The sequence below is a fragment of the Pristis pectinata genome, chromosome 14 (genome assembly GCF_009764475.1).
Source record: "Pristis pectinata isolate sPriPec2 chromosome 14, sPriPec2.1.pri, whole genome shotgun sequence".
NCBI classification, from domain to species: Eukaryota; Metazoa; Chordata; class Chondrichthyes; order Rhinopristiformes; family Pristidae; genus Pristis; species Pristis pectinata.
In genome coordinates this window covers 15,568,877-15,589,183 of record NC_067418.1, presented here as the reverse complement: position 1 = coordinate 15,589,183, position 20,307 = coordinate 15,568,877, and the positions used below count along the sequence as shown (strand labels likewise).

The window sequence follows — 20,307 nt, the reverse complement described above, 5'->3', positions numbered from 1 at the left end:
TCAAAGGCCTTGCTAATGTTCACATTGCCAATGTCCACTGCCCTGCCTTCGTCCATCACAGACTGCAAACTCCTAACAAATTCTTCTCTGAATTCACTATTCAAAATGCTGGATTTTCAAATCCTTTTTGAACTATTCTTACCATACAATATATTTTAAACTTAAACAAGAAATTTTTTTCTTGTGCAGGCCTTAATAAAAAAAATCAGTGAAGATTTTTAATACTGGGTCACAAAAAAGTTTCTACAACATTTCCAAAAATAATAAAATGGTAGAACTTTTAATGTTCTTCAGAGTGTACTTATGAGCACAGATGTGCGTGTGTGTATTGAGGGCTAGAAATTGTTTTGCCCATAACAAAATATCCACTAAAATAGTGCTCAATGCTGGCCCCAGGGCATTTTGTACAAGTTCTCCTGGTCTATGTGCCTTTAGAGAAATCAGTTGAATTTGTTTCTCCAAACTAAAGGCACAAGTGATTTCATTAGTGTTGCACACCTGCAGAAACTAACTCGTGCTGACAGGCTTCCTACTTCCTAAAGAAAGGTGATCACTGAATCCAACCACTGCTGCATATCACTGTTCATGGTGGGAACCACTGCAATAAATAAAGAACATAGAACAGTACAGCACTGGACAGGCCATTCAGCCCATGATGTTGTGCCGATCTTGATGCCAATTTATACTGAACGTCCTCCTCCTGTGTATCATCCATATCCCTCCATTCTCATATTCATGTGTCTAACTAAAAGCCTCTTAAACTCCACCAAACTGCTTGCTTCCACTTCTACCCCTGGTAACCAATTCCAGGCACCTATTGCTCTCTGCATAAAAAACTTGCCCTCACATCATCTTAAAACTTCCCCTCCTAAAACCTTAAAAGCTTGTCCTCTGACATTTGTTCGACATTTCTACCCCGGGAATAAGATTCTGACTGTCTACCCTCTCTATGCCTCTCATAATTTTAAAAAACCTCAATCAAGTCTCCCCTCAGCCTCCGGCGCTCTAGGGAGAACAACCCAAGTTTGTTTGACCTTTCACAGATAGATACGTCAACATCATGATAATCTGCATCTTCAAGTTTTGCGCCAGTCTATATTGGGGGAAATCGGTGGTGGAGAGGGTCAGCAGCTTTAAATTCCTGGGCATTAACATATCAGGTGACCTGTCCTGGGCCCAGCATATAAATGCAATCACAAGGAAGGCACGCCAATGTCGTTACTTTCTTAGAAGGTTAAGGAGGTTTGGCTCTTCTACAGATGTACTGTTGAAAGTATCCTGATTGGTTGCATCATGGTCTGGTACAGCAATATGAATGTGCAGGAATGCAAGAAGCTGCAGAGAGTAGTGGAATCAGCCCAATACATCACAGGCAGATCCCTCCCACCACCTACATGAGGCGCTGCCTCAAGAAGACAACATCTATCATCAAAGATCCCCACCATCCGGGACACGCCATCTTCTTGCAGCTACCATCGTGCAGGAGGTACAGAAGCCTGAAGTCCCAGATCACCAGGTTTAAGAACAGCTACTTCTTTTCAATCATTCGGTTCTTGAACTAATCTGCACATCCCTAATCACTACCTCAGTACAACAACACTATGACCACTTTGTACTGCAATGGACTTTTTTTGTTCTAATTGTGTTCTTTCTTGTATAATTTTGTATAATTTATGTTTACTTTATGTTTTTCTTGTGAACGTTGTGTCTCTAATGCTATGTGCCTGTGATGCTGCTGGCAAGTAAGTTTTTCATTGCATCTGTGCATACATGTATTTCTGCATATGAAAATAAACTCGCATTTGACTTTGAAAGAGGTAGTTATAGAGATAATGGATGCAGTTGTTATCACTCTTCAAAATTCTAGAGACTCTGGAGTGGTTCCTGCAGATTGGAGGGTAGCAAATGTGCCTCCCACCAATAATTTAAGAAAGCTGGGACAGAGAAAACAGGGAACTGTCAAACTGTTCATTTAATTTAGTAATCTCTAGACCACTGTTCTTCAGTGTAGTCTTTAGTAAGTAATAAATTAATATTACAAAACATTCATCAAGTTAGGTTATCTATTTGAATTTCTGACTGATGGATGTAACCTTCAAGGCTGATAACAACCAATGTTCAGAAATAGTGAAAAAAAGGTAAGAAATTACCTAAGTGAAACTATACCAAATTATTTCATATTTTAAATTACATTTTGCCATTATCACAAAAATACTGAAATATTAACCGTTTCTCTTTCCACAGATGCTGGTGAACCTGTTGAGTTATATTTATCACATTACTCCTGATATCAAGATGCTTATTAAATACTAATATGATTGAGCAGAGTTGACAGGGATTTATGAAAGAGAAATCATATTTGATTAACACACTGCTGCTCTTTGAGAATGTATCTAGGGAGTAGATGAGGGGTAATTACTGGATGTGGTATAATATAGATTTTCAGAAGCCTTTTGATAAGGTTTCACACAGAAGTACCCTGAGCACTGTTACAGCACATGGAATTGGGGGTAATATACTAGCATCTAATTAGATTTGCTTAACTGGTAGACAACAAGGAATAGAAATAACAGGTCTTTCTCATGTTGGCAGCATAATGGGGTACAGCAGGAATTGGTGTTTGATTCCCAACTATTCATACATAACCTTTTATCATCATAATGGCTGTGGGGACCATACAGCATGGAAACAGGCCCTTCAGCCCACCGACTCCACGCCAATTTTATACTAATCCTACCAACAATTTATCAACCAACAACTTATATTAATCCTACATTAATCCCATTTTTAAAAATTCTCCCCACATTCTCATCAACTGCCCCCCAGGATCCACTACTCACCTACATACTAGGAGCAATTTGCAGTGGCCAATTAATCTATCAATCTGCAGGTTTTAGTAATGTGGGAAGAAACCGAGGCACCCAGAGGAAACTTTTGCAGCCAAATGGAGAACATGCAATCTCCACACAGACAGGAGCAGAGGTCAGGACTGAACCCAGGTCTCTGGCACTGTAAGGTAGTAATTCTAGTAGGTGCACCATCGTGCTGCCCAATGCAGGATTCTCCTGAGTCCTTTCCCCTCTCTAACAAGTATTCTGCTTTGGATACTGTTGGGGGGGGGTGGCCTCTCAGGAGAAAATGTCAGCAGCAGCCAGATCAGTGGCACCACAACTGGCTCTGTTATACAAAAACTGGATGAGCAATAGTGATAGAGGACTCTTTAAGTCAGGGGCACAAAGAGGTATTTCTGCGGCCACGAGCGAAACTCCTCCCTGGTGCAATGGTCAAGGATGTCTCTGAGTGGGCAGAGGACATTCTGAAAGGGGAAGTTGAGTAGCCAGAGGTCATGCTCCATGTTGGTAATAATGATACAGGCAGGAAGAGAGATGAGGTCCTGCAAAGAGAATTTGGGGAGTTAGGCAGAAAGTTAAAAAGCAGGATCTCCAGGGTTGTAACCTCAGGATTACTCTCTGTCCCACATGATAGCAAGGCAAGAAATAGAAATGTGTGGCTAAGGAGCTGGTGCAGGAGGGAGAGTTTCAGGTACATGGGTCATTGGGCTCTCTTCGAGAGCAGGTGGGACTGGTACAAGAAGGATGGGTTGCACCTAAATTGGAGGGGCACTGATATCCTCACAGGGAAGTTTGCTAGTTCTACTAGGGAGGGTTTAAACTATCATGGCAGAGGGGGTGGGAACAAGTGCAGTAGGTCAGCGAATGAAGGAGCTGATGGGAAGGTAGAGTTTATGTCATTAGTCTGAAAGGAAGGACAGACAGGACCAGGTTAATGAACATGGTGGTACTGATGGTTGGTCCATTTATTTCAAAGCAAGGAATATTATGAATGTAAAGCAGATGAACATGGCCTTGATTAGTACATGGAACTATGCTGTTGTAGCCTTTATAGAGACTTGTTTGAGAGATGGGCAGAACTGTCAGCTCACTCTTCCAGGATTCAAATGTTTCGGACAAAGTAGAGGGGGATGTAAAAGAGTTGGAGAGTTGCAATATTGATCAGGGAGAATGTCACAGCGGTACTTAGAGAGGACATCTGGGAGGACTCATCCAATGAGGCAATATGTGTAGAGCTCAGGAATAAGATAGGTGCAATCACTATGATGGGGTTATAGCTGGCAGGACAGATATGTCAGCAGATTATGGAAAGATGTAAGAGCAACAGAGTAGTTGTAGTGAGTGACTTTAATTTTCCCAATATTGACTGGGACTCTTCGTGCCAGAGGCTTAGTTGGGGCACAGTTTGTTAGGTGCGTCCAGCTGCATAGGTTTTCATTAAGAAGGACATGGAGGATTGTGAGATGGGGGGGGGGGGGGGGGAAGGTGTTGGGGCATTTGAAGAACATTAAGGTGGATAGGTCCCCAGGACCTTATGGGATCTATCCAAGGTTATTTAGAGAGGCAAGAGAGAAGATTGCTGGGGCCTTGACAGAGATCTTTATATCCTCTGTAGCCACAAGCATGATTGCAGAGAACTGGAGAACAGCCAGTGTTGCTCCTCCATTTAAGAAGGGCAACAGAGACAAACCAGGAAGTTATAGGCTGGTGAGCCTTACATCAGTGGTAAGAAAATTATTGGAGAAGCTTCTTAGGGATAGGACCTACTTGCATCTGAAAAAGCATAGACTTATTAGGGATAGCTTTATGTGGGGATGATCATGTCTTACAAACAACTGAGTTTTTTGTGGAGGTGACAAAGGTGATTGATGAGGGTAGGACTGTGGATGTTGAATACATGGACTTTAGTAAAATTTTCGACGAGGTCCCTCTTGGTAGGCTGATCCAGAAGATTAAAGGCACGTGGGATCCATGCAGACCTGATAAACTGGATTCAAAAGATGAATTAATACAATAACATAGGACCTTGGTGAGGCCATGCCTGGACTATTTTGTGTACAATTTTGGTTTCCCTTTCCAAATGAAAATATACTTGCTTTGAAGGGAGTGCAGCAAAGGTTCACCAGGTTGGTTCCTGGGATGGCAGGTTGTCATATTAATAGAGAATGAGTAGCCTTGGCCCCTAATCTTTAGAGTTAAATAAATGAAGTGACCTTGTTTAAACAAACAAAACGTTTTAAAGAATTTAACAGGGTAGTTATGGGGATGGTCTCTTCCTTGGCTAAGGTGTCAACAGTCTCATAATAAGGGATAGCCCATTTAGGACTGAAGGATAGTAAAATTTTGGAATTGTCTATCCATAGGGCTTTGGAGACTTAGTTATGTTTGCACTCAAACTGAGATCAAAATATTAGCGTTGTTTAAAAGAATGAAAATGATGTGGGGATGGAGCAAGAAAATGGTGATAGCAGAAGATTAGCTATGATCTTACTGAATGTTGGAGTAGGATTAAGGGGCTGAATGAGCTATTTTGTGTTCCTACTTCATATGTTCATGGAGGTGGTAGGCAATTAGAGGGATATCCTACCTGCCGAAGGCCCCAGGAAGTCCCCATATTGGGGTACCATTCAGTAATGTTCAGAGTAATGCCCTGAAAATCTGCTCCTAGTGTCACAACAAGTTTATAGAGCTAACTCATCCAGTCAAGATCAATGGAGACTGCAACAAATCACATCTGCTATCACAAGCACTGCTACTTCTACAGATACCAGTACTTCAACATTTACAGTCAGAATTTATACACACATGCAGCTATCCATCCATGACACACATTTTGAAATACACTCACCAACACTCTTTCCTCTCTGGTAAAAGAAGATTGTACGCACCTGCTATCTGCAACAGCAAACTTAAGGGAATCTTCTGTGTCCAGAGACTTGGCTAGTTGGAGGAAAGGGTGATCTAATTTTGCACAGGTCTATCACCAGAGGCTGGAGCCCATCTTTTTAAATAGTGGATAGCTCTATGTAAAATACTTGTGGTCTAAATCATGTTGAAGCATCTAATGGCAGTGGCCCGTTTCCATTGTAGCACAGGTTGAAACTATCCAATATCAGAGCTATTAGTTGGTCTGTGGAATTGGGACTCAAACTGACTTGTGACCAGAGATGGTAGGATAGGGTCAATAAAAGATTACCAGGCCTTTGAGATTTCAGATAGACCCCCTTTTCATTCTCATTTAATGCTACTGTCTTCTTTCTCCTTCTACTCTGTTGTGGCAAAACAGGCAAGAACTGTGCCTTCATGATGGCCAGATTATGCTGCAAGCAGAAAGTAGTGTAGCCATTAATATTTACTGCTGCTGTGGCTGAAAAGTAACCACTCCTAGTGTCAAACAGATCCATACAATTGTCCACATTGGTTGGTGTCAGTTTTACCATTCAAATATGTAATAATCATCACACCAAGCAAACTGACATACAAATTATATTACTATCCAATTTTGTACAAATATGCACCTCTGCTGGGAAAAGGCAAATTGACTCTATTATGTTTTCAATTGTTTAGAGATCAGAATTGAATTTCACTACCCCATTTGAGAAAATTACTTCTCCAGATGGTGAAGGCAGATTGAGAAAGTAATGTCTTCACCACATGCAAGTTGTTGCCTGCCTTAGAAAAGCAGTGTTAAAAGCAAGGTGAATGTGTTGGCTTAACTCTAAATAGAAAAACTGTTGGTGCAATATTAACACATAAAACAATGAAATAGCATTGTGCTGCAATGTGTCTGTGCTTTAAGGCACAGAATGCCAGAACACAAATTTAAATCTGTCATTCCTCATTCAGCATGTTTCCAATTTCCGCCATGCCACTGCAGAGAGACACAAAATAGAGACAGGAGTTTCCCGAAAGGAAGAAAGAAAAGTCAGAGAAAAATCAATTCCTCTGGCATCTTCAGAGGAACCAACTCAAGGGACGCATTTGCTGAGGTCTTGAATAAGATCACCTGCTTGGCTCCTTGCTTGAAGGGACACATTTAATAGAAAGCCAAAAGGAGAAAAGTAGATAAAATGGAAAATTAATCTAGATACAAAAGTAAATCTGAATATTTAGATGTTATGAAAAAATAATTAATATTTTATAAAGTATTTTGTTTCGTAATAAGTGTAATGCAATCCCACAGGCAACTGGCCAGAATTTTGAAATACAAATGTCAGGAGCAATAATGTTCAGCACTACCACCAGAAATATGGTGAGCAAGAAATACTGAGAGTTCTAATGCAGAGGTAGTAATTTGCATTGGTGAGAATATTCTTGAATTGCTTTACATCTGGCATCACTTGAATGATATCTAGCTGAGCAAAGATTAATGATGACAAGAGGTATTTTTCTGCACTATATCCCAGGCAAGGGGTGGTTTAAAATTATTGCTACCCCTAAGAATCTTGTTGCTTTAATGTTACCCATTCTTTAACCATTCTATTAGTTTACACTGTACATTATTCAATATGTTCAGTCGAACCAACAGAATCATTGTATAAATCTAATACAGAACTATAAAAATATATAAAGGAAACTTCTGGATGCTGGAATATTCTTTGAAAAAACACCGATAGTTTCACATCTGCTTGGTTGAATTGTCTAAGATACACTTACGATTTCCATAATTTGAAATAAAAATAGCCTTAATGAGTTATTTTGACCTCAACTACCAGCTTGTGTCTGGCATGGCATATCTAAGACACTGCAATGGACAATAGATCCTTAAACCTCATTTATAATGGTAAATCAAAAGTACCATTGCAACCTGAAAAATGAAAGTAATTTTGCATTATTTAACATCACGCTTGTTCCTAATTTAGAGGAACTGGAATATATAGATTAATTGTAATTAATTGTATTAATATAGATTAATCTTTGTACAGAACCTAGCCATGCAAGGTCTTGATAGAATTTCCAGTAAATCAACTCTTTTGTCAATAGTTCTTACTATTGTAAAAAGCAGAGTACAATGCACAAAAAAACATTTTGACATTATCACAAATATGCTGTGATCTTTGACTTGAAATATTAACTTTGTTATTCTTACCACAGATGCAGCTTGATCTGCTAAAAGTTTCTAGCAATTTCTGCTTTACTATCTATGCAAGAGCTGAATTAATCTGGGCTTCTTAAAAAAAAGATAGCAATTGATTTGGAGGAGATCATGATGCCTTAATGATCATAATAATGATCATAATAACTGTTATAATAATAATAACAGCTGATTAAAATTCTCCATAAAGGTAATGCAAATGGCTACAAATGTCAGATTTAGTGTTGGTTTGAATTGTTCATTTTTAAGTGCTATGTGACAGATACCCAGTTGAAGTCCAGATGAAACAAATCAATTATCTAGAAATAAGTTCTCACTTTAAACACTAAATAATGGAAACCACCTAAACTTCACTATCATGCATGTTTAAAAGTTAAAACTTAAAAGGATCACTGTAACGGTTTTCATACATACCTTGGCTACTTTGTTTTCACTGTTGTTTTCTTTGAATTTTTCTTGTAATGTTTGTGCAAGTTGGCAGAGAAGTGCTCCATTATCCAGCTTTTCCATAAAGCTTTCTGCAGTAATCTCTTTCCCTGCGAGTAAAAAAATGTCAAGATAAAATAAGGTGGCTAGTACATTCTGTTACACGTCAATCTTTCAGCTGATTATGATACAGATTCTATTATTTATATTGGGTCAAAGCATGCTGACAACTATCCAGCAACTCCAGTGGGAACTGCCTACAAGTCACAGCGCAAACATCAGCATGTTCTCAACTTCTATATCTGTGCATGATGTAATTAACAGTATTTATTTTCAAATAAATTCAATATTTTAACTGAAAATAATAAGTCTTGAAATTATTTAAACAATTTCAACTGTTCTTAAAAGTCTTTGACAGCCTGGTTGCTTCATATGCCCCATTCCACGTGGAATACCTGTGGAACAGAGGTTATGAGATTGTTGGGAGCTGCGTAGTCTCAAAAGGTTTGTGCAGCCACAGAACTAGCTCACAGTGGGGTAAAAAGATTGATTGAGTGTGATCTAGTCCATCATTACAATTATAATTGTTTAACGAATTTTATTTCAAATTTTCAATTTCTTATCACTGTTTGGTTGAGCTTTCTATCTTTAGATACAGTAATAATAGTTTTAATATTCCTATAATTGCTATAAAAATGTCCTCTTCTAAATTAAACAATTAAGGATCAATATCCCCTTATGGAAACTAAAAGATGAAATTTCACATTATGCAATATTGCCCACCTTGGGATGAGAAAGGATTCTTTAAATCCAATGTTCCTTTTTGATTGATATTTTGTAGAACTTTTTTTGTCTGTTGTACTTTGCTTAATAATAAAGTTTTTGTAAATCATCTTTATCATACAATTTTTCTTCATGGTCTTCAAAATATTTTGTTCCCAAGTTAATAATTCTCTTACTATTTGCAATCTCAATTTGGGAAATAATTTTACATGCTGGACCTTGCCAATGCTTGATTTATTGCTTGCAATTATGTACTCATTCCTAATCTAGTTGAGGCTATTATCACTAGTTCTTCTTTTCCCAAATTGCTGATGTGGGTCTATATCCATCCAAGCTTTGCCACTCCAGATTCCCATTGAACCCTGGCTTTACAATCACTCCTCTGTAACTACAACTCTTGAGTTCTCTTCCAATACACCTCTGCCCTATCTCCTCCCTTCCAGTTTTCAAAGGGCCTCTGAACACTTAATTCTTCTACTCCTTTGGTCCTACATCTCAGCTCTACTTCTGACAATTCTTTTCCATCGTGCTTGGCGTCCATTTCATGCTCAGATCTATAAAGTACATCTTCCAAAGTCAATAGTACCATACAATTACAAGTTATTATTCTAATTTTTAAATCACTTTGTGAGTGTATGAAATAACAGCTGAATGCTAGGCCTTCAAACTAAAATGAAGCAGTGATATTTTATAACAATAGAAGGCATTTGACACCTTGTGCAGGCATCCAGCAATAGGTTTCTACACAATTAAAACATCGGGATATTTTCTGCCAAAAGCACAACAGAATATTTGCATTTCAGACATTGAAACTTTTAATAATGTTAACTTAATGCCACGCCCTAGGTTATATTCAGACAATATTTTAAAATAAGTAAAAGTACCAGAAGGATCATTCTTCTGGGCTGGGCATCAAATAAAACCACAGCAAAAACATACCTAGCCCAAACGTCACAAAATAGTCCAGCTCACTAATACCTAGTTCCAAAGTTCAGACTACTGTGCTAAAAATTAGTTGAACTAGTCATTTTCATTACACTTATCAATAAGTATCACAGGTAGATAAATACAGCAGGAAAAAAAACAGCAGAGATAGCGTCATAGTGTTATGCATATAGACTGATCTTAGGAGTCCTCAGTATAAACGTTGAACCCCATGAGATCTCCAGACTTTAAAAAGAATGTGTGCAATAAAGTTTCCTGATAATTAGCATCTATGGCCCTTCCTCATTGCAGCATTAAAGCTCTTCCATGATGCACAGACTCTGGAAGAATCAATGAACATAAGACAATTAAGAAACAGGAGCCAGTCATTGGGCCCCTTAGCAAAAAAGAAGCTGCTGGAGAAACTCAGCGGGTCAGGCAGCACCTGAAGAGGGAAATGGATAGTCAATATTTTGGGTCGGGGCCCTTCATCTGGACTGCCACACTGCCAGGAGTCCAGATAAATGGTCTTGACCAGAAATGTTGACGGTCCATTTCCCTCTACGGATGTTGCCTGACCCACTGAGTTCCTCCAGCAGTTCGGTGTTTGTTCTAGTAAAGCCTTTTGATGGTCATTGTTAGCATAGCTTCATTCTTGTATGCCCTGAATGTTATTTGCCATGGAATGTCAGCAACAAAAGAATTATATACCTCAATAACCTATGTGTATATACTCTTTGTTCCTTATCACCATCAAACCAAGTGACCAATCCAGGACCCAATATTCTGGTTGTTATGACAAAGATCAGCTTTAGTACTAGCAGCATCTTTAGCCCAATTAATCCAGTTCATAAATACTGACACATTTTTGTCAACTGCCCAGAATATCTTCAGTTATTCATGAAGCAGGACAGAAGCAACCTGGCTAATTACCATCTTATCCCACTTTGAATCATCCACAGATAAATGAAGGTTGGCAACAGTCCTATCAAATAGAAGTTACCAATAACCCGATTACCAATGGATTACCAGTTGGATTTCTCCAGGATCAAATGGTTCCAGACGTCATCACTGACTAGGTCACAAGGCTCTAACTATGAAAAAGGTGAGAGTGTCTATTTGTGACATCTAGCCAACATTTGACCAAGTGTGGAACCAAGGAATCCTAGTAAAATTAAAGTCGGTGGGGAACAAGAAACAACTCTGCAGTGGCTGGAATAGTCTTTGGTTAAAAAGAGAATATTTTTGATTGTTTCGAGGCCTTTTAGTTCTGTCCTAATCATTCAGTTGGCCTCAGGATTCCCAGGGCAGCATTCTGATGCCAGGTGTCTTCAGGCTGTCAATGAATTTCACTCCATCTTAAATTCAGAACAGGGGCTGTGTGTAAATTGTTCAGCATCTGCCGTCTCTTGTCTGCATTGGGCTCTTAGGTTTGCTCTGCCATTTAATGAGATCATGGCTGATCCATCTTGGCCTTAGGACCGCTTTCATGCTTTCTCCCGATACCCATTGATTCCCGGGCAGTTCAAATCTCTGCCATAAATGTATTCAATGACTGTCTTCACAGCACTTTGGGGTAGAGATTTGCAAAGATTCATGACCCTCAAAGAGGAAATTCCATCTCATCTCCTCCCTAAACCTTTTCTGAAACTAAGGCCCATATTTCTAGGTATTTCTCGGTAACTATGGGAAACATCGTCTCATCATCCACCCAGTCAAAACCCCTCTGAACATTATACGTTTCAATAAGATCACCTCTCATTCTTCTATACTTCCAGGCCCAACCTGCCCAATTTCTCTTCCTATTTCAACCCTCTTATCCCAGGAATTACCCCAATGAACCCTCTCTGCACTGCCTTCAATGCAAGTTATTTATTGAAGATACCATCTATAATACTGTAGATGGCAGATGGTAACTTCAAGTTATTCGGGAAGATATTTAATTGGGGGAAGGCGAATTATGAAGCTATAAGGCGAGTACTTGAGAGGGTAAATTGGGGTGACATTTTTGAAGGAAAATGTACTATGGAGATGTTCAGGGATCTTTTGCAGGATGTTAGGGATAAATTTGTCCCGGTGAGGCAGAGAAGGAATGGTAGGGTGAAGGAACCGTGGGTGACGAGAGAGGTGGAACAACTAGTTAGGAAGAAGAGGGTAGCATACATAAGGTGTAAGCAGCAAAGATCTGACAGGGCTCATGAGGAATATAGAGTAGCAAGGAAGGAGCTTAAGAAAGGGCTGAGGAGAGCAAGAAGGGGACATGAAAAGGCTTTGGCAAGCAGGGTTAAGGAGAATCCCAAGGCTTTTTTCTCGTACGTAAAGAGCAGAAGGATGGCTAGGGTAAAGGTAGGTCCAACTGAAGGCAAAGGTGGGAGGATGTGCCTGGAAGCTGTGGAAGTGGGTGAGGTTCTCAATGAATACTTCTCTTCAGTATTCACCAAGGATAGGGGTCTTGATGATGCTGAGAACAGTGTAGGTGAGGGTAATGTTCTGGAGTATGTAGATATTAAGAGAGAGGATGTGATGGAGTTGTTAGAAAATATAGGACAGATAAGTCCCCGGGACCTGATGGAATATTCCCCAGGCTGCTTCATGATGCGAGGGAGGAGATTGCTGAACCGTTGGTTAGGATCTTTGAGTCCTTGTTGTCAACGGGGATGGTACCGGAGGAATGGAGGGTGGCGAATGTTGTCCCCTTATTCAAAAAAGGTAGTAGGGATAGTCCAGGGAATTACAGACCGGTGAGGCTTACATCTGTGGTGGGTAAGCTTTTGGAAAGAATTCTAGGAGATAGGATCTATAAGCACTTGGAGAAACAGGGACTGATTAGGGACAGCCAGCATGGTTTTGTGAAGGGAAGATCTTGCCTCACAAGCCTGATAGGTTTCTTTGAGGAGGTGACCAGGAAGATTGATGAGGGTAGTGCAGTGGATGTGGTCTACATGGATTTTAGAAAGGCGTTTGACAAGGTTCCGCATGGTAGGCTTCTTCAGAAGGTCAGAGGCCAAGGGATCCAGGGAAGCTTGGCCATGTGGATTCAAAATTGGCTAGCCTGTAGAAAGCAGAGGGTTGTGGTGGAGGGAGTGCATTCAGATTGGAGGGCTGTGACTAGTGGTGTCCCGCAGGGATCGGTTCTGGGACCTCTGCTTTTTGTGATATTTATTAACGACTTGGATGAGGGGGTGGAAGGGTGGGTTAGCAAGTTTGCAGATGACACAAAGATCGGTGGTGTTGTGGATAGTGTGGAGGGCTGTAGAAGCTTGCAGAGGGATATTGATAGGATGCAGAGCTGGGCTGACAAGTGGCAGATGGAGTTCAATCCAGAGAAGTGTGAGGTGGTACACTTTGGAAGGACAAACTCCAAGGCGGAGTACAAGCTAAATGGCAGGATTCTGGACAGCGTAGAGGAGCAGAGGGATCTGGGGGCTTCATATCCACAGATCACTGAAAGTTGCCTTGCAAGTGGATAGGGTAGTTAAGAAAGCTTATGGGATGTTAGCTTTCATAAATTGGGGGATAGAATTTAAGAGCCGCGAAGTGATGATGCAGCTTTACAAAACTCTGGTTAGGCCACACTTGGAGTACTGTGTCCAGTTCTGGTCACCACATTATAGGAAGGATGTGGAGGCATTGGAAAGGGTGCAGAGGAGATTTACCAGGATGCTGCCTGGATTGGAGAGTATGGATTATGGGGAGAGATTAAAGGAGCTAGGGCTGTTCTCATTGGAGAGAAGGAGGATGAGGGGAGACATGAGAGAGGAATACAAGATATCGAGAGGAATAGATAGAGTGGACAGCCAGCGCCTCTTTCCCAGGGCTCCAATTCTCAAAACAAGAGGACATGGCTTTAAGGTATTGGGTGGGAAGTTCAAGGGTGATGTCAGAGGAAGGTTTTTCACCCATAGAGTGGTTGGTGCATGGAATGCACTGCCTGGGGTGGTGGTGGAGGCTGATACATTGGACAAGTTCAAGAGATTGTTAGATAAGCACATGGAGGAATTTAAGTTAGAGGGATATGTGGGAGGAAGGGGTTAGATAGTCATAGGTGTGGTTTGAAGGGCAGCACAACATGGTGGGCCGAAGGGCCTGTATTGTGCCGTATGGTTCTATGGTTTATCCTTCTTTCAATATGGAGACTAATACTGTAGATAGTATTCCAGGTGTGGCCTCAACAACACCCTATAAAGGTGTATCAAAACCTCCCTATTTTTATACTCCATATCCCTTTCAATAAAAGGGCAACATTCTATTAGCATTCCAAATTACTTGCTCTACCTATTGTGTTTCAAAGATAACAAGGACACAGAATGTGTCTTGGTGATCAATAGTCAAGAGTGGTGCAAAAGTATTATCACTAAACAAGTCCTGAAGAATACAACTGTCAGACTCGATCCATTCTGTTGTACATACATCTATCCATGACAGCTTTGACAGAAATTGTAGGGTAAATTAACAGAATAAGCAGCTGAAATCAGAGTATTCTGCCCTCAGCTTATAAAACAGTCCAGTGCTGCATTTCCAGTTAAGTGGCAAATAACATTCATGGCACATAAGATTGAAGCCATACTAACATTGACCTTCAAAAGGCTTTACCATTACCATGTCATCAACAGCATCCTGATGATCACCACTGACTGTAAATTCAACTAACCCAGGCATATAACTCAACAGGTCAGAGACTAGATATAGTATGACAAGGAGTTCACCTCCCAAATTCCTCAAATCTTCTAACTACCTGAAAGCACTAATCAGGGGGTCATAGAATATTCTCCATTTGCTTAGATGGGTGCAATTGCAATATTCATGAGAAAGAAAAACAAATATTTCCAATTATAAAACACCTTCAATGCTCCTTTCAGAATTTTATAGTCAATAAAATGTTCTTTACTCCTATTTGTGTTGTAACACATTGAATGAGGAAGCCAATATAAACAGAGTAAGCTCCCATAGACAGCAATTTGTTTTCTTAGTAATATTGAATGAAGGTTAAGCATTATACAGGTCACCTGGAATAATCCCCAGCTTTCTCAAAAATACGTTTAAGTTCAGCTGAGAAAATAGACAAGACTTTGACATCCAAGAGTGCAGCGCTATTTTCAATATGGCCCTGGAGTGTCAGTTCAGATTTTTGTTCTCTTAACTTTGACATGTCCCTAAACTCTACAATGTTCAATTTATAGCCAAGTATGCCACCAAATGAACCAAAGCTGATACTAATAAGAATCTAGATATGATCCAATTCAATCCATTTCTTTGATTGAAAATCAATGAACAATTACAATCCATTAATGCCTCATTTGGTCATCTAAGCACTCAGCCCTCCAGAAAAAGGTTTTTGAAGATCCAGACCTCAGACCAGGCAAAAAAAACATCATGATCTACCAGGCAACTGTGATTTCTGCCCTCCTACATGAATGAGAATGAAAATATTAATAATAGTTAAAGAAAGCCATACCTGGAATGCCTTTCTCGGATTTAAAAACTACAACTCATTTCAAGACATCTTCTTCTGGAATAGGGCTAATTCAGGTGATTATAAAAATGAACGTAACTCCAAAGTTGAACATTTTCCCTCACAAATCTTCATTTATCATTTCAGCTAATATATTCTCTCTTCGTAATTGACATTTTTTATCAATTTAAAATATCATGGTTTACAAGAATGATCCCAGGAATGAAAGGGTTAACATGAGGAACACTTGATGGCTCTGGGCCTGTGCTCGCTGGAGTTGAGAAGGATAAAGGAGATCTCATTGAAACCTACCGAATATTGAAAGGCTTGGATAGAGTGTATGTGGAGAGGATGTTTCCAGTAGTGGGAGAGTCTAGGACCAGAGGGCACAGCGTCAGAATGGAAGGATGTCCCTTTAGAACAGAGATGAGGAGGAATTTCTTTAGCCAGAGGGTGGTGAATCTGTGGAATTCAATGCCACAGACAGCTGTGGAAGCCAAGTAATTGGGTATATTTAAAGCAAAGGTTGATAGGTTCTTGATTAGTAAGGGCATCAAAGGTTGCGGGGAGAAGGTAGGAAAATGAGGTTGAGAGGGAAAAATAAATCAGCCATCAACCAGCGAATAGTGGAGGAGACTCGATGGGCCAAATGGCCTAATTCTGCTCCTATGTCTTATTGTCTTATTAAAGGTGATTAAACAGCAATAGAAATTATTGGATTAAATCTTCTTTCCCTAGTCCATAAATGAATGGAATTACTCTTTTACAAACATATGAGCTAGGATTGGCCAGTCATCCCCACAAGGCACGTCTACCATTCAATAAGAGTATAGTTTACCTAACTGCAACCTCAACTAAGCATTCCCACCTGTCTGCTGTAACATTTCACCCCTTGCTTATCAATAAACCTGCCTTAAAAATGTTTAAAGAGTCTGCTTCCACCATTCTTCGAAGAGAGTTCCCCAGAGAAATAATTTGTCTCATCTCTGACTCAAATGGGTGATCCCTTATTTTTAAACTAAAACACTTAGTTCTAGATTCACCCACAAGAAGAAATATCCTCACTACATCTACCCTTATAAGACACCACAGGATCTTGTATGTTTTGATCTGGTCCCGTCTCACTCTTCAAAACTCCAGTGGAATTAATCCTAGCCGGTCCAATCTTTCCTCATAAGACAACCTGCCCATTCCAGCTATCAGTCTAGTAAGCCTTCTCTGAAACACTTCCAATGCATTAACATCCTTCCTTAAATAAAAAGAAAAACACTGTAAATAGTATACCAGATGTGGTTTCATCAATCCCCCATATGAATGGAACACAACCTTTCTATTTTTGGATTCAATTCTCCCAAAAATGAACAAGAAAAAATCTTTCCCAATTACTTGCTATACCATATAAATAATCATATTTACATCATACTTATACTGTTTATATCTAATATATTTATACAAGGTAATAATAGTCATAGCATTTATCCATTAATTGCTTGTGCTTAATGTCCCACATTGTAAATAAATGTTTTTATTATATATTATGGAAGCTATTTTAATTTTTCAGTTTGCTAATATTTAAAGTCAATACTACATGTCCTACTTTGAACAATTCACAATGTTTCAACTCTAACTTTTATTTAAGTATAAAATTAAGATGACAATGCTCCAACTTCTTTATTAAAATAGTATTTATGAATTACAGTCAGGCAGAAAGGGACTGAAATTGCTTGTGGTAAACCTTTATTGGCCCCATGCTAATAAAGAAATTGTGAGCACCTTCAGCAGTGTTTCATTTTCCATCGAGAAAAAAATTACCTGATATATCTAGAATGATATCCTTTAAGCTGATTAGATACATAAAATTGCAGGAAAAACAATAATTGGTTTCAAAGATTTTTTTTAAACAGGATAAAGTTTTGTTAAAAATACTGGTAAATCAGAAAATGCAACTTTATGTTTTCCAACTTGCTAAAAATCAAGATTTAATTGATTTCCTTTAGTTGTGAAAAAATCTACCATGAGACTACACAGCAAGAATAAAATTTCTCATCCTGAATAAGTGCATTCCTCATTGCACATTTTTGGATTCTCTTTCAAGTTGAATGCCAATGCAAACACTGCCGAGAAATAGAAGTAATAAATTTTAACATTTGGTCCTATTAAAATGTCACTTGTATTACGTATAAGTTATCAAACACTTTGCAACTCTCTTTGTTTTCCCATACTTTCATAGATAATTTCAAGATACTTCTATCTCTAAATTGATCATTTTAGTTATTTTACAAGCATTAAAGTTTCACTTGTTTATCTGTGTTTAACTAACCAGTCTTGAGCTGGCTTCCTGCCTTTCCCATCTGCAGCCAATGAAAAATTTATAAAGTGTCAACTTTCAGCTGCCTGCAATTCATTCCTGTTAAAGGTAGTATCATTTCTTATAAAAATGCATTCTATCATCAAATAGGACCAAACAATAGTCAGTTCAATCTAAGAATCTAAATGAATATGCAGTCATGTGTCAACAAATAGAATTTATGTCATAGCATTACACTGGCATACTCTAATAATCATAACATTACATAATTCGTGCTACACTTTAGTATAAAGTGTAAAATAATTTGGTCAAAAAAAGGTATTTTTGTCTTAGTATAGCTATTAGCTTGGTACAAGCTCCTTCTCCAACTCTCAATCTCAGTTATGTTCAGTTTCTTCATAGTCCATTTCCAGCCTTCAAGATGGTTTAATTTCTGAAATTCTGAAAGGTTTAAGTATTTTCATTCTGAGGAGGTTGCAGAATGTGCAGATCTTGAATTCAAAAACATTTCCTCTTTATAGTTTCGGTTACAAAAAAAAATGCCCACATACAATGTACATATACAAATATATAATTTTAATTTTATTTTAATGATGGTAAAATGAGTGGTATATCAAGGGTATTTGTACAGGAAGAATTAGCATTTCAATGTTTCTTAAATGCCTGAGAGGATACAGGGTTATACTGACGGAAAGGCTAAAAATGATGGGAAGAGTTGGAGTGGAGCACAAATGTCTGTATGGATTGATTGTGCTGAATAATCTGTCTCTAACCTATGAATCCTATACAGGTCCCCCACAGGTTATAGCGTTTGGGAAACTTGCAGGATGGATTTGCCAGCTGCTGCGAGGCTGCAGGCACCTTCTGCCATCTGGGAACTTGGTTCGCAGCTGCATTTCCGACTTGTGAACTGTCCAGTTTACGAACAGTTCACAGGAAGAGAATCCTGCCATAACTTGGGGAGGATTTGTAATATCATAGAAATTAATTAAAAACAAAAAGATAAAGGAAAATAAGGTAAAATAAACAAACTGCTTCACTGAAAACTTACCTTTATAACAAGTGAGTGACTTCATTCAGGTGAATGGGATCACACTGCATTTGGCGCATGCTCCAGAAGTGGCTGAAATAAAGCTGAGGGCTCAGATGCAAAGTCCATCAGGTCAAGATATTTGTGCTCTACCCTGGAATGCCAAGTGCAGCAGCAGAGTAGGAGGTTAGATGTACCAGCATATTGTAATGCACCAAAGTGAGAGATAGGATAGGAAAGGTTTAGAGGGATATGTGCCAAATGCACAAAATTGGGACTAGCTCAGGTAGCCATCTTGGTTGCCATGGACAAGTTGGGCTGAAGGGCCTGTATCCTTGCTGTATAACTCTATGAATCTATGACGTGGTAACCCACAAGGAGGACAACAGCAATGGTTCTCAAAAAACTTATCAGCAAAAGGTCAGTATGTTTAGGACCAAAGTTTCTGAATATTTAAACCAATGTATGACTGTCTGGGTGCCTTGATCATAAGACTCTTGATTTGGCCATGAATTGATAATATAATTTACAGAGATAACAGGAATGTTAGGAATGTAGAACACACTCTTCCAAGTTGAGGTTAAATGTGATCTTCAAGTCCTTGGTGTTGAGAATGGGAACATGTTCTACATCTTATTTCAAATATCCTTCACCTTGTTGAGAGTCAAACTCAGCAAAATAAATGATTTACATAAATATGCCCTAAAGATTCAGAACAATATAGTATGTTATTTCATGATGACGTAGAGGGAACATTCATTAAACCACCAAGCATACTGGCATACACTTATCATCAAAACTATCAAGCACTTATATACATATCAACATTAGACTGCCAGGGATTTAAACAAATTGGTTATGGACTAAGAATTATACTAATAATAGGATTCAAGCCGTATTGAAGACAGGATCTAGTATAAAAGCCATCTGAAATTTACAAGAGCAGGCATAAGAAGACAATAAATAACCAACCTTGTCATTGGCTGCACAAGGGGACTAAAGTGAATAGCGAAGAAATACATGTAATGGATTATGATGTGTCATTAACTCACACCCATTTGATTTAGTGCAGGAAACACACATTTCAACATCTAGGCAGTACTAAAGGCAGCCCCAGGGACCTGGTGCCAGTTTAAAGCCACATTTGTCTATCGGAAAGGCAAGGTATTCACTGTCTATGATTGATTGTAGATCATTCCATAAGATCAAGAAGAGTAGAGCAAACCATGGCACAGCAGGTTGAGGGGGGCACCCTAAAGGATAGACGTGGCTCTGGATGCCCTAATAGACAAGGTAGCGAGAGAGAGAGCGAGAGAGAGAGCGAGAGAGAGAGAGACAGAGAGAAGCAGCAATGGGAGTAGAGCACACTCAAAGTCTAAGCTAGGATTGAAGTCCCAAGGACATAGATGGAATGGCAAAACAAGATTAGGGCTGTTG

General features: G+C 39.2%; 1 protein-coding gene across 5 annotated transcripts in view; it reads right to left on the bottom strand.

Annotated features, from left to right (window-relative positions):
- LOC127577864 (growth arrest-specific protein 2) overlaps positions 1 to 20,307 on the bottom strand; it is a 134,403-nt gene that overhangs the window by 78,787 nt on the left and 35,309 nt on the right. For all 5 annotated transcript variants that reach the window (XM_052029490.1, XM_052029491.1, XM_052029492.1 and 2 more), the window contains one exon: positions 8,362 to 8,483. In XM_052029490.1, coding sequence (XP_051885450.1) covers positions 8,362 to 8,483 — 122 coding nt within the window. The remainder of the gene's footprint in view (positions 1 to 8,361; positions 8,484 to 20,307) is intronic.